At 46.5% G+C, this 14,039-nt stretch overlaps 1 protein-coding gene and 2 non-coding genes across 18 annotated transcripts in view; all 3 read left to right on the top strand.

Moving 5' to 3' along the window:
• EIF4G1 (eukaryotic translation initiation factor 4 gamma 1) overlaps positions 1–14,039 on the top strand; it is a 97,278-nt gene that overhangs the window by 62,912 nt on the left and 20,327 nt on the right. For all 16 annotated transcript variants that reach the window (XM_061637465.1, XM_061637467.1, XM_061637464.1 and 13 more), the window contains 7 exons: positions 996–1,084; positions 5,299–5,473; positions 7,448–7,581; positions 7,950–8,069; positions 8,367–8,540; positions 10,962–11,159; positions 12,509–12,655. In XM_061637465.1, the coding sequence (XP_061493449.1) occupies positions 996–1,084; positions 5,299–5,473; positions 7,448–7,581; positions 7,950–8,069; positions 8,367–8,540; positions 10,962–11,159; positions 12,509–12,655 (1,037 nt within the window). The remainder of the gene's footprint in view (positions 1–995; positions 1,085–5,298; positions 5,474–7,447; positions 7,582–7,949; positions 8,070–8,366; positions 8,541–10,961; positions 11,160–12,508; positions 12,656–14,039) is intronic.
• LOC133389895 (small nucleolar RNA SNORD66) lies at positions 5,529–5,605 on the top strand. The gene has a single exon (XR_009764201.1). It is a non-coding gene; the product is annotated as a small nucleolar RNA SNORD66 (small nucleolar RNA).
• LOC133389894 (small nucleolar RNA SNORD66) lies at positions 8,126–8,202 on the top strand. Its single transcript, XR_009764200.1, has one exon. It is a non-coding gene; the product is annotated as a small nucleolar RNA SNORD66 (small nucleolar RNA).

Here is a 14,039-nt window from a genome sequence, read left to right as displayed (position 1 = left end):
TGAGAGTTTATTTGTAGCCTTTCTGTGCATTTTTTAAGGAGTCCACAGAAACAGTTACGATTTTTCCCAACAAGGGGGCCGAGTTTCAAATCCTGCTCCCTGTAGCTCTTTCTCTTTGGAAATGTCTTTTGACTGCATAGCAATAGGTACTAAAACAAGTTTGGTTGGTGCATTTAAATATTTTTGTGTGCATTCATATACGGTTTTGGCCCAGTCTATCTGAAGGAGCGCCTCCAACATCATCAGGGATGCCGCTCAACAAGATCAGCCTCAAAAGGCCTTCTCTCTATCCTACCAGATAAAACAGCTAGACTGGTGAGAACTAGGGAGAGGGCTTTTTCAACTGTGGCCCCCACTCTGTGGAATTCCCTCCCAAACGATCTCCGCCATGCCCCCTCTATGATGAGATACCGCCAGGCCTTGAAGACCTGGCTCTTCAGGCAGGCTTTTGGGGTGGGTTAGGTTTTATTATTATTGTTGAGATTTTTAATGTATTTGTATGTTTTTATTTTGTACGTCGCCCAGAGTGGCTGGACAACCAGCCAGATGGGCGACTAATGAATTTAATAAATAAATAAATAACTGAATAAATAAATAAATTCTGGGAGGAGGGGTGTGATATAAATTTAATAATAATAATAATTTAGATTATATTAAAACACTTGAGGGGAGGAGAAACCTCTTTGCTTTTGTTGACCGTGTTGGAGATTGATATATTATTACCTGTTGAACTTTGGGCATGTACATCTCTGAAAAAAGAGTCACATTCTTTTCAGGAACCTTAAAAGGGCATCAATAATCAGTCCCAGAATGCCATTCTCCAGTTGGGTGCCATTGGCTTCATAAGAATAATTTGCACCTGTTAAACTGCTGGTACAACGTTCTCCTTCTACCATGTTGAGCAGTGGTGACTGTCACTCTGTGGCAGGAGCTACTCTCTTGTGAGTCTGTGGCTAGTGGTTCACCTTCCCCCAACCCTCTTTCCAACTCTCTAGTAGCCGTATCGGTGCCAAAGAAAAAGCGGAAGTTGAAGAACCTGAACAAGAAGGACGCTGTGGGGGACCTGCTGGATGCGTTCAAAGAGGTGGGTAGACCCCCACTTCAGTCAGGAGATGGGAACTGGAACTGCTGCCTGATCCATGACCAGGCAGAGTGGAAGAATGGCCATAGTTACCTAGCCTGGGTATCACTTCCTCCCATCATTGGCTTATATACTACAGGTTAAAATATTTTTGACTTCCACAATTCTCCTCCTTCCATCTCCATGGAATCCTCGGGAACTGTGATTGTGTAAGCCGCGTCAGCGATCTTGCACAGATAATTCTTATTTGGCTTACAAGCAATGGCATAGGGTGGGTGGTAGTGCTTTCAAACAGTATGGAGCGAAGGGTGGATTCCACAACTGTGGGACAATCATGTACACAACTGTGGATTCTGCAACAGTGCACACAACCATGCAAGCACAGGGAGGGGCATTGGCTTCAGATTTCAGCATCTTGAGAACCATTTGTATAAAAGGCTGCGAAGGAGGGCCTGAGAGTAGAGGTAAGGGTTTTTAAGTAGCTCTGATTTGTTTATTCACACACACACGAAATAAATGTACAAATGGTTGATACAAAATGTTGTATTTAAAAACCCGCTGAAGAGGTTTCTTCCAAAGGAAGTCCGTCAATCAGAATTCCACATGTAGGTATGCTCACCTTCTTGCTCACTTCCATATGGAATAAAATTGTACACATGCTGCAAATTAATTCATTTATTTGGAGAGATTTATACAAGATGGGAGATGGGTTCCTACTTCTGGATTGTTACTTCAGTGCCTCTTTTCAATTGTTAAAATCTCTCCCTTTGCTCTCGTATCCCTGTTTATCACCATACCTTGTTTTGTCATAGCAGCTTCCTCTTTTGCTGCGATAAACTCTTGTGTCTCCACATTAGCAGTGAAATAATCCCTTCTTCTGTGCTCAAGAGAGATTGGAATAGGGCAGCATCCTTGATGGTGTAGTGGCCAATCCAACATGAAACTATGTTATGGTACCTCAGTTACATTCGCAGACGAAACCAATGGTGGTTAACCTGGCCCTCCCCAAAGCAAATTGCCTTGGACTTTCCCCACCCCTCTATCACTCTTTGTTGCTGAAGAGGTACCCTCACCCCCACCTATGTGAACCATAGCCTGTGTACACACCATAAATTTAAAGCACATGACTCCCCCCCCCCAAAAAAAAGGATTCTAGCAACTGTAGTTTGTTAAGGGTGCTTGGAATTGTGGTCATGTGAAGGGTAAGCTAAAGTTCCCAGGATTCTTTGGGGTAAGTCATGTACATGTGCCTGCAACCTTTGATCCTTGCCGTAAGAATCACAAAATCACTGCCCAGACTTCCTTGCTTCCTCTTGACAACCTCTCCTTCTCTTTCATCATTATCATCATCATCATTTTATTTGTATGCTGCCTTTCCACAAAAAATTGTGCTCAAGGCGGCTTCTCTTTCCAAAGCAGTGACTCCAGTCAGCATCCATTTTTCTTTGGATACCACCTTCAGCCAAATCTCCCCACCACCACCTTTCACCTGACCAATTTCACTGCTTCCTAGAGTTTCTGTGTGTTTTTAGAACTTACAGCTTTTAACTCCATAAAATGAACCTGTTGTTAACTCTCCTATTTATGAAGGTCTTATGCCAATTTACATCACATATTTTAAATAAGTATGCTTCCTTTTAATGCAATAAAATCACTTTTGATTTATCTTTGTTCTTGTTAATGAAGCCAAATTCTGGAGTATGAAGCAGAGCCAGCATGGCTTCTGCAAGGGAAAGTCCTGTCTCAGTAACCTATTAGAATTCTTTGAGAGTGTCAACAAGCCGATAGATAGAGGTGATCCAGTGGACATAGTGTACTTAGACTTTGAAAAAGCGTTTGACAAGGTACCTCACCAAAGGCTTCTGAGGAAGCTTAGCAGTCATGGAATAAGAGGAGAGGTCCTCTTGTGGATAAGGAATTGGTTAAGAAGCAGAAAGCAGAGAGTAGGAATCAACGGACAGTTCTCCCAATGGAGGGCTGTAGAAAGTGGAGTCCCTCAAGGATCGGTATTGGGACCTGTACTTTTCAACTTGTTCATTAATGACCTAGAATTAGGAGTGAGCAGTGAAGTGGCCAAGTTTGCTGACGACACTAAACTGTTCAGGGTTGTTAAAACAAAAAGGGATTGCGAAGAGCTCCAAAAAGACCTCTCCAAACTGAGTGAATGGGCGGAAAAATGGCAAATGCAATTCAATATAAACAAGTGTAAAATTACGCATATTGGAGCAAAAAATCTGAATTTCACATATACGCTCATGGGGTCTGAACTGGCAGTGACCGACCAGGACAGAGACCTTGGGGTTGTAGTGGACAGCACGATGAAAATGTCGATCCAGTGTGCGGCAGCTGTGAGAAAGGCAAATTCCATGCTAGGGATAATTAGGAAAGGTATTGAAAATAAAACAGCCGATATCATAATGCCGTTGTATAAATCTATGGTGCGGCCGCATTTGGAATACTGTGTACAGTTCTGGTCGCCTCATCTCAAAAAGGATATAGAGTTGGAAAAGGTTCAGAAGAGGGCAACCAGAATGATCAAGGGGATGGAGCGACTCCCTGACGAGGAAAGGTTGCAGGATTTGGGGCTTTTTAGTTTAGAGAAAAGGCGGGTCAGAGGAGACATGATAGAAGTGTATAAAATTATGCATGGCATTGAGAAAGTGGATAGAGAAAAGTTCTTCTCCCTGTCTCATAATACTAGAACTCGTGGACATTCAAAGAAGCTGAATGTTGGAAGATTCAGGACAGACAAAAGGAAGTACTTCTTTACTCAGCGCATAGTTAAACTATGGAATTTGCTCCCACAAGATGCAGTAATGGCCACCAGCTTGGATGGCTTTAAAAGAAGATGAGACAAATTCATGGAGGACAGGGCTATCAGTGGCTACTAGCCATGATGGCTGTGCTCTGCCACCCTAGTCAGAGGCAGCATGCTTCTGAAAACCAGTTGCTGGAAGCCTCAGGAGGGGAGAGTGTTCTTGCACTCGGTTCCTGCTTGCGGGCTTCCCCCAGGCACCTGGTTGGCCACTGTGAGAACAGGATGCTGGACTAGATGGGCCACTGGCCTGATCCAGCAGGCTCTTCTTATGTTCTTATGTTCAGGTCTCGATGTCAAAAGACTCAAAATGAGTGTCAGGGTTATGTATGAGAACTGCACACTTCATAACAATTTTGCCCTCGAGATTTTTTTTTTAAAAAGTGTTAGCCATCCCTGAATTAAACAGTTGGTTATTGGTTATTCAGAGCCAACAGATAGTTATTGTCAGGATAATGTGTATGAAATCATTACTTGCAGAAGATACAATGGCAAAGAAACCTCACATCACCATCAGTAACCAAATGGCTGGTTAAACATGAAGGCTTTGCAGTTGGGAAACCTTCAAGCTTTGGACCTTCCAAAGTTGGAGAGCAGCCACCAAGAATGTTGTCTTGGCCCTCACTGGCCCAAATTAGTGTCTGGAGGGTGCTGTGACTGAAGGAATGTTTCACAGCAATGGTAAACCCCCTCTGAATACCGCTTACCATGAAAACCCTATTCATAGGGTTGCCATAAGTCGGGATTGACTTGAAGGCGGTCCAATTCATTCATTCATTTGCTAAGCTATGGCTTCCAGGATTCCTTGGGGGGAAGCCATGGCCATTCAGCCATTTGGGAGTACCGTGCGTTCATTAGTACAAATGTACATACAGGGTTTTATCCAGCAAAGTTGCCCTGTTAATGCAAGGACTTCTACCTGCACCACATGACTTCCTCTCCCTGTGCATCCCTTCCACAAATCTGTTCTGGGTTTCCCCCCAATTCCCTGGAGCAGATTCAGATGTGGGGGCACCGAGACAGGGAGAGGAGGTCCTGTTGCGCAGGCAGAAGTCTTTGCACTAATGTAAGTGTGGGGAACCTTTGGCTCTCCAGATGTTGCTGAACTACAGTTCCCATCAGCCCCAGCAAGCATGGTCAGGGATGATGGGAGTTGCAGGTCATCAACATCTGGAGGGCCAAATACGTTTGTCCTGTTGCCGGAAGGCCTTCTGATGAGCCAGGGAAGCGGATTTAAAGGCTGATGCCGGAGGGAAAGGCAGATTCTATCCTGTGGAAATGTTTTCTACTTGGTTTGGGGGGAATGTCTGGGGGCTCAGCTGGCTTTGTTGAGCTCCACCTGCTGAGGTTGGATCCTGCATTGGCCTGCTCTTAATGGGCCCTTCTGTGCTTGCCCTCTTAGGCCAGTGAGGGTGGCTCAGAGACGGAAAACAAGCCCCCTGTGCCAGCCCATGAGCCCGAGGAGCCGGCCCCCGCTCGCTCCCAGGAGGAGGCTGAGGAGACATGGGAAGAGAAGGAAGATAAGATGGACCCTGAGAAAGTCAAGCAGGCGGATCAGAAGTACCGCTACAAGGAAGGTGAGCCTTGAGTTAAGTGGCCGTCACTGTCCTTTTCCTTGGCTTCCTCTTGAGCCTTCTTTGATGACCTCCATTTTGAGCCATCGTGTCTGGGCCACTGACACTCTGTGATGGAACTGAGCATCTTCGCAGGCTTGCTATCATGTCAATTGTCAGCTTTTCTGGGACTGTTGACAAAGGCTTCACAAGGAATTCCCCTCCACTGGTCCAGTCATTTCAGTATTAGGAGCAGATTTATTATTTCCCCTTTTTGATACAAGGCATTATGTTAACAGAAGCCTCTCTCTGACTGTAATGTTTCCTGGTTCCAACAGCAGCAAGTACAAGCACTTGTGGCTGGACAGCTCCTTTCCAGAGTGTGCCTTCCTCCTAACTCCTAGCAAGCCACTTGCCTGCAGAGCAGCCTCGGCTCTTTTCCTTGCAGAAGAGGCTAAGGAAATCACTGCATGGTCTGTGTTCATTCCACCTCCCCCAGCAACAGCCACTTTGGCTTCATGCTGGAAAGGGAAGAAGAAGGAAAAGCAGATAATCACCTGACACAGAAATAGCAGCAGCTCCTGTAGTGACTTCCATGCTTTGTTTTTGCTAGGAAAAGCTGGGGCTGCTTGGAAGATGATGTGCAGTGGATTTTAATTGGAGCTTTGCTGAGGATGTAGGTTGAGGTATGGGCCAGAAGAATCTGGAGACTTATACCGGCTGTTGGAACCAGAAGCCTTATTGAGCACAGAGAGCCACCCCCTTTATGTGTGTGTGCAAACATATTGTATATTTAAGAGGTTAATATTAAAATCAACATTTCTGCAGAGTAACTGAGTGGAAGGAGGATATTGCAGCCCTGTGAACAACAGCAGTATTTCCTACAACGGGTGGGGAACCTCTGGACCAGTATGGCCCCTCAAGGGATCCAGTTTGGCCCCTGAGGCCATTTACCCCAAACCACACTAGAAGCAGACATCAGCTCTGGCAAGGACTGCTCCATTGCACAGTAATGAAGGGGGAAAATGGGTTCTACTTGCTTTGGAAAGCCCGCCCCATGCTGGTCCTTTTGGGAGGTTGAAAGGGATCCATCTTTGCAAGCAGAAGGGATTTTAACAGGTAGGCGGGGCAACTCACCTATCAGTCATATGGCATCATGTGATTGGCAGGTGTGTTGCCCTGCCCACTTGTGAAGGTTGGCCTGCAGCAATAAAAAAGATTCCCCACCCATATCCTGCATTTAAAGAGCATCTATGTCTATTACGCAGCAGTAGAGAAGCAAGGCAGTCCCCACCTAGAGATCTCTGTGCTGAGATAATCAAGATGGGGGCTTGGAAGATCAGGAACAATGGGTACCAAGGTCAGAGACACAGTGAAAGATGCAAGCAAATTGAGGAGGAGGGTTTGCCAGGCACCTGGGGAAGATGATGCTGGCTTGAGTAGGCGGGGGCACAATTTCGCTTGCCATGGCAAATGTGCGGTCCCCCTCAGGCAACTGCGATGAGTTCCAGCCTTCCTCTCAGTCTTAGAGCTGAAGTGTGGGGGGTGGGCGAGGGGGTAACGGGGATCATCCTCACATGAGCTCTGGGCTTCTGAGACCCTCTGAAGTGCAGCTCAGTCATGGAGAAGATTCCTCTACTCCCAAGTTGGAGAAGGCGGCAAAAAACCAATCCTTCCACCCTCTTCTAGAGCTCAAAGCTTGGAGCTGAGGAACCAGAGCAAGGGATTGTTCCTGACCTCTTCTGTTGTTGTTGTTGTTACAAAACACCAGTTAGTCTGGAACAAGATCTGAGCCCTTGTGTGTTTGGGGGGCGGGCAGGATCCTGCCAACAATGCATTTTCAGTTGGCCAAGATTTATGGGCCCCATTGATGCTTCTGGATGTACATCACTCTGAGAGTGAAGTTGATTCTTCCCCTACTGTTCTTGGGGTTCCTGATCTTCTTTGGTCATGAGTGTGGTTTCAACTTGGTGCTTGCCGTTTTCTTTTCCTTAACAGAGCAGTGGAAGCCACTGAACCCAGAAGAGAAGAAGCGATACGACCGAGAGTTCCTCCTGGGCTTCCAGTTCATCTTTGCCAGCATGCAGAAGCCTGAAGGGTTGCCCCAGATCAGTGATGTGGTCTTGGAAAAGGTCAGTCCTCCATTTCCATTTGGGGTCATTGGAGGTCCAAGAGACACCTCCTTTGGGGTTTCCTTGCGTGGTGTGGCCAGAGAGTCTAGCCTGGCTGTGAGCTCTGGACAACTGCACTGGTTGGGCATTGGCCCAGGGTGAGGGTAGGGGGAACGGCAGGGCAAATCCTAAAGGGCAGAGAAAGGGGAACTGGTCGGCTCCTTGGCATCAGATGTTGTCAGGCAAGCTGTGTGGATTTCTGAGAAGCAGAATGTTTGGCATGTTCAGAGGCAAAACTGCCCATTTGAAGATAACAGCTGCACAACCATAGACTCGCACGGCCTGCGACATCTTTTGCATTTTGTTCCCCCTGCCCTTTGACTCAACAGGCAAATAAAATGCCCCTGCGTGCCCTGGACCCTGTGCGCCTGAGCACCATGAATTCTGGACCGGACTTCACACCCTCCTTTGCCAACCTGGGCCGCCCAACCCCACCCAACCGTGGACCGGTATGTACCATCAAGCCATGTCTCGCCTCCCGGCAGGTATTCCCTAACAACTGTGTCTGCATGATGAGCTCCTAGTTAGTGCCATCGTGTCTGGGCCACTGATGCTCTCTGATGGAACTGAGGATCTGAGCAGGCAGGCCCGCTTTCCCTTGGCTCCCCTTTTCTGCTGGGTAGCAGGCCAGCACAGTGCTGGCGGTGGTGGCCGCACTGCTGAACCCATGCTTATTTGTGGTGGGTTTAGGGCAGGTGCCACCCGTTAAGTACTGACATCACTTCTTTCCCCCTTTGCATCTTCAGCCTGCGGGGCCAGGACAACGCCGGTCCCAGCAAAGCCTGCGGAAGGAGCCCCGGAAGATTATTGCCACGGTGTCCCTGAATGAAGATATCAAGCTCAACAAGGCTGAGAAGGCCTGGAAGCCCAGCAGCAAGCGAGCGAGCGAAGCAGAAGATCCTGAAAATATAAAAACTCAGGTAAGTACTTGCAGGATGCCATTGATGCTGCCACCAGCTAGTTGGTGAGTCTCCTACTATCTGGCTGCAAGGGGCCTTGTTACACTGCCAACAGGGGCCACAGAGATTTTGCTTGACCCCATCAGCTATACCTTGAGAACCTGTGCCCTTCTCCTATCCCCCAACAGTTTATAATTGTAAAGATCAAGTGAGATGTATACAACTTTTTTTTTTTTTAAAGAAAGCTGTTTGTTAAGCATAGTAAAATGCTCATCGCTGTGTGCTGGAGGGGGGCATGGTTTGTTAAGACAAGTAGTAGCCAATAACCAGAGTCAGAGAGCGATGAGGGAACTTTCAGCCCCCTGTGCCGGGGGAAGCAGGCAAAGACCAGAGACAACAACTCTGGAAGAGATGGTGGGGTCAGGAAACACTGAGACCTCCCTTCCATCTTGGAATACAAGGACACCTGTGCTGAAGCTGGGCTGCCTTCCCTTCCAGCCTGCTCAGCCAAGGGAGAGGAGGAGAGGATCCTCGGCTCTCCACGTTCCTCATTGTTGTGAGATAGACAGCAGCTCTCTTAACATCCTTAGGAGCAAGTGTGGAAGTTGCCTTTAACCCTCCTCTGCTCTTCCCAAATTGGCAGGCACAGCGCTTATAGGCCAATGCTGCTGTCACGTGAACAGCAAGGGAGGAAGGGGCAGGTTGGAGAGCAAACATGGGGTGGATATGGCGAACCAGCCTTCCCAAACTGTACCTCTGTTATGCATAGCCCTGCTCCACCTATCTCTTGGTCTGGGTCTGGCAGAAGACTTTACAGCAGTCCACTTCAGGTTTAACATTCCCAATCTCCAAGACGTAGTTTGGAGGCTGAGAATGTGCTGCAGATTCACCTGCTCTCTCCCTTCTCATGTGTAATTTTTTGCACTTCCATGGTTTGGTATAACCATAGTTCATCCACCCATTTGTGAGTAGAGCTAGGCAGGGTTGCTTGAAGCGATGATTTGCATGTATCCATTTCGAACCATGATTTTAAATCTCAGCTTTGCAACAGTCCTAGTTAGCCTTAACCACAGTTGGTTCCTGTGCTGATGTACCACTAAACTGTGGTTGCGGCAGATTGTGGAAAGAGTGTCTGTGTGATTTATGCAGTGGAGATTGGGAGTTTTACGTCTGAGCCAGAGTACTTTTTCCTAAGCAGTGTACAAAAAATGGGGAAAGACCTTTTGCTTTTCTTTGTCAGTACTTCACATTTTATTTCTGAAGAATATAAATTGTTTGGGTCCTGAAAGATAGCGGTGGGTGGGTGTTGTTACTTGTAGTTTAGCTTGCCAGTATCTTCATACTGATAAGTGATAGTTCTGAGCCACTGCTGCTCTAGTCCATGTGCTTGCCTCAGAAAAAAATGTTAGAGTGTGTTTGCCGTCACTCTGTAGAGGTAGAAAGCCTTCTGTGGTTTTCTCCCAAGCCTTTTGGATGAATGTTGACATCTTTGCTGGAGTTCCAGCCTCCTTTGTGTCTTTTGGGTGTGTGTGTGTAAAATGTTCCTTTGAGATGGGAGAGATTTAAAAAGCCTCTCCTGAGCAGTCATGTGGGGTGGAAGATTTTCCAAAACTTTCTGGGAAAATTCCTAGTGCTCTTACTTTTCTGCAAGAATTTTTTCCTTTTCACAGGTTTGTTAGTAAAAATCCAAATATTAGATGCAAATCCAATATTAGTCAAGTGTGGCAGTTTCAAAATTTTTAGTTTCATATGCGAAATACAAATAAAATAAATACACTAAATTAAAACTATCTCTAGGGCATCAGAAAATTTTCCAATGCAAGCTGAAAATTATCCGATGCAAATTATCCTAATTTGCTCAGGAAAAAAAAATCCAGTTAAAAGTTTTCTGGAAAACTCGTACCACTGATTGTGAGATTAGCTTTATTGCTTAGTTTTTTGATCTTTTTGATGTATTACATGTTTTTGCTTTGTATGTCGCTCAGAGTGGCCGGATAACCGGCCAGATGAGCGACCCATAAATCAAATAAATAAATAAATAAGACACAGGAAACAAGGAAAGGAGAAGATAATTGTGTTTTCCTGCCCTTGGCACCAAGCGAGACTCAGGAAAAGAAGAGAGATTGCCATCTTCAAGTCTAGTCACCACAGATATTCTCTCTCGCTCCCTCCCTCGCTCCCTCCCTCCCCTGCCCCAGATTAGTATACCTCTTGGCTTGGACAGGCTTATATGTGCCCCCCTTGACCTGACAATTTTGTTCTAACAAATTCAGCCCTGGCCAGAGCAAGGCAGGTTGGAGTTCCTTGTCTCTCTATCAACTTGCTGGGGTAGCAGGTTTCTGAGATGCCATACGTGCCCATGTCCACGCTGCAGAGGGAAGGAATGGGTGGAGCAGGCGTGCCTCCCTCGTAAGAGTTTGGGCGTTTCCTTTCTTCCCACAGGAGCTATTCCGGCGTGTGCGTAGCATTCTGAACAAGCTGACACCACAGATGTTCCAGCAGCTGATGAAACAGGTCACAGAACTCTCCATCGACACAGAGGAACGCCTGAAGGGCGTCATTGACCTCATTTTCGAGAAGGCCATCTCCGAGCCAAACTTTTCCGTTGCCTATGCCAACATGTGCCGTTGCCTTATGGGGGTAAGTGCTCCTGCCTCTGAGCCCCAGTTTTTACAGCTCACTTGGATCCCTCTCAAGATGGGAAATGGTGCAAAGATGCTGTTAATTCATTGCCATGTCTCGGTTATCTAGCAGGCGCTCTTATATCCCTGCTAACCTCTCTCCTTAAAAGGTCCTTTGGAAAGATGCTGGCAGTCAGGCCTGAGAGCACCAGACTAGATGAATCATTGGACTTACTCTGTGTCTGGCAGATCTTGCATCTTAGTTCTGAGAATGGCTGCCTGTGGTGGAGAGTAGGAGGGCCACTCGGTTCCCCAGATAGTGATCTGAGGACCCCAGACATGTTTTGTGGCCAGATTGGCACCATGCACCTTACAAGGGCCTGCTGGTTACAGTGTGTGAGCTCATGCTAACACTGGCTTGCAGACCCCATAGATTTACTTGTTAGACACAAAAATCAAAGAGAAATTTCTGGCAACATTAAAAAGCTTGGTATAGCTTTCTATTACTTACTATTGCTTTGTTTCCTACCTTGAAAAAAAACCTTGAGGGTTTTTTTTTTAATCTAGTAGGGCCAGAAATTGCCCCAATGGGCCGCTGGTTGGTCTGACTTGTCCTCGCTTACCATGTGAGCAATGCTTTTGCCTGTGGTTTTGTTAATCTGTGTTGCAGAGGTGCATGGATGTAGATTCTCTTTCTTTGGTTTTCTGTTCTCTCCTCCATCAGCTTGTGGGGGTAAAGATGCAGGGAGTCGTAGAATGTAAGTGCTAAATCCACAATTCCATAGCTGCAGTACATTGATGCATACTAGGCAAGTGGGAGAAATGTATTTTACTTTACATCCATTGCTTTCATTCCTGTACTTCTGCGTGGCATTTTCTGGGTGTGTGTTGACTGCTAGGAAAGGAGCTGTGGTCAGTGGAAAAGGCTTGGGGGGTGGGTGCAGGAGATCAGTACTTAAAGCATTGACTTAGTTTGGGGAGGGGGCTGTGGTGAGGACGGTCTGCACCCGAAGCATTGGTCTCTCACCATCCAGACTTATTTTTTTCTCTCCTCCTGGGTCCTTTTTAAGCAGAAACTGCCAGCCTATCTTCAGAAATTCTCCAGTAACCATGAGGTCTAGAATTTTTTTTAAAATAACTTTAGCTCCGGTTCTCAGGAACTCACCCTTTCAACACTGTTTTGCATTAGAAACCTTACTCTGTGCTTCGTGGCATGGTCGCAAAGCCATTTCTGGACCCTAGATCAACACGCAGTGTTGTAGTCATAACTGGGAGTTCCAGCCTATTACGCCGCTGGGAGCAGTGAGTCAGTGGAACGTTCTCTTGAAAGCTCTTCTCGTTATAATTCATGCCTGTCTCCTTTTGTAGCTGAAAGTCCCCACTACTGACAAGCCGGCTGTGATGGTCAACTTTCGCAAGGTACTCCTGAACCGGTGCCAGAAAGAGTTTGAGAAGGACAAGGATGATGATGAGATTTTTGAGAAGAAGCAAAAGGAGATGGATGACACGGCTGGTGTGAGTTCTGCTTCATCTGGGGGTGGGTGGGACGGGGGGTGGCCTGCAGAGCATGGCCTTCAAGGAGTTGGATCTTGGCATTCAGATACTTTCTCCTTCTGTTACCATTAGGAAATTTAAGACTGTTCTAACCTGTGTGATTGCTCAGCCAAGTGGAGATGGGATGGTTTTGATGGGCTGCAAGGTAAAGCCCACCCTGGAGGGTAAATGAGATGAGGGCAGGCATAGAGTTCTCGTTCTTAATTATATAAGAAGAGTCTGCCTGCTGGATCGTGCCAGTGGCCCATTGGGTCTAGCATCCTGTTCTCACAGTGGCCGACCAAATACCCTGATGGGAAACATTATTATTATTATTATTACTATTATTATTATTAAAGATATTTATTAGTCGTTCCCCCCAAAATGGAACTCAAAGCGACTTACATGCAAAAAATGAAAAAACTGTGCTAAAAATGGCTTACAACGAAATCAAACAACAATTACAAAAACAATTTCATGATAAAATAATACAGCAGCAGTAATAAAACAATAACAAATGTCACAGCAAACACAAAAACCTTTTCAATACTATAAATATAACATTACATTCTTTAGCAGGCCACATTACACCTCTTGGCAATATGGCAAAAATAAAAGGAAATTAAGACAGTTTCAGCTTTGCTCTTAGAAACACCCCACCCGTGATGTTACTTGCAGTCTCACTCCTGCAGCCACTTCTTGCAAGCCCTCCAAAGGCAGGGGGTAGTGGGGTAACATGCAAGAAGGACCTGAGCGCAAGAGCACGCTCCCCTCCTGCCATTTCTAGAAGTTTGAGAAGTGGGCTGCTTCTGACAGTGGAGGCAGAATATAGCCATCGTGGCTAATAGCTACTCTTCCTGGGAGCACAGCAGAGGCCCAGTGTGGATGCTCGAAGTAAATCCTGAGCCTGGTCCCTGTTGTTGGAAACAGTTGAGGCTCGTTTTGGTTCTGATAGTCTCCTCTTGCCTGGCAGGTTCTTTGAAGGAAAGACTTAGCTAGGAGGATCTCCCGTTTCTTCCCTAGAGTCAGGCTTTCTCCTTCCTCCAGTACAGAACCTGGTTTGCTGCATGGCTTTTTAAGTCATGGTCCGTGTGTGTGTGTGTGTGTGTGTTCACCCTTTAAAAATGTAAATGTACTGTCCAAGTCGATTCCGAGTTACGGCGACCCCATGAATAGGGTTTTCATGAGGCTGAGAGGCAGTCACCGGCCCAAGGTCACCCAGTGAGCTTCATGGCTGTATGGGGATTCGAACCCTGGTCTCCCAGGTCGTAGTCCAGCACCTTAACCACTACACCACACTGGCTCTCTCTCGTGTTCACCCTTTACTGTCAACTTAAAGAAAAATCTGTTTCTCAGTATTGATCCT

The sequence above is a fragment of the Rhineura floridana genome, chromosome 7 (genome assembly GCF_030035675.1).
Source record: "Rhineura floridana isolate rRhiFlo1 chromosome 7, rRhiFlo1.hap2, whole genome shotgun sequence".
Taxonomy (NCBI): domain Eukaryota; kingdom Metazoa; phylum Chordata; class Lepidosauria; order Squamata; family Rhineuridae; genus Rhineura; species Rhineura floridana.
The sequence above is the reverse complement of the archived record's forward strand: the minus strand, read 5'-3'. Positions and strand labels throughout refer to the sequence as shown.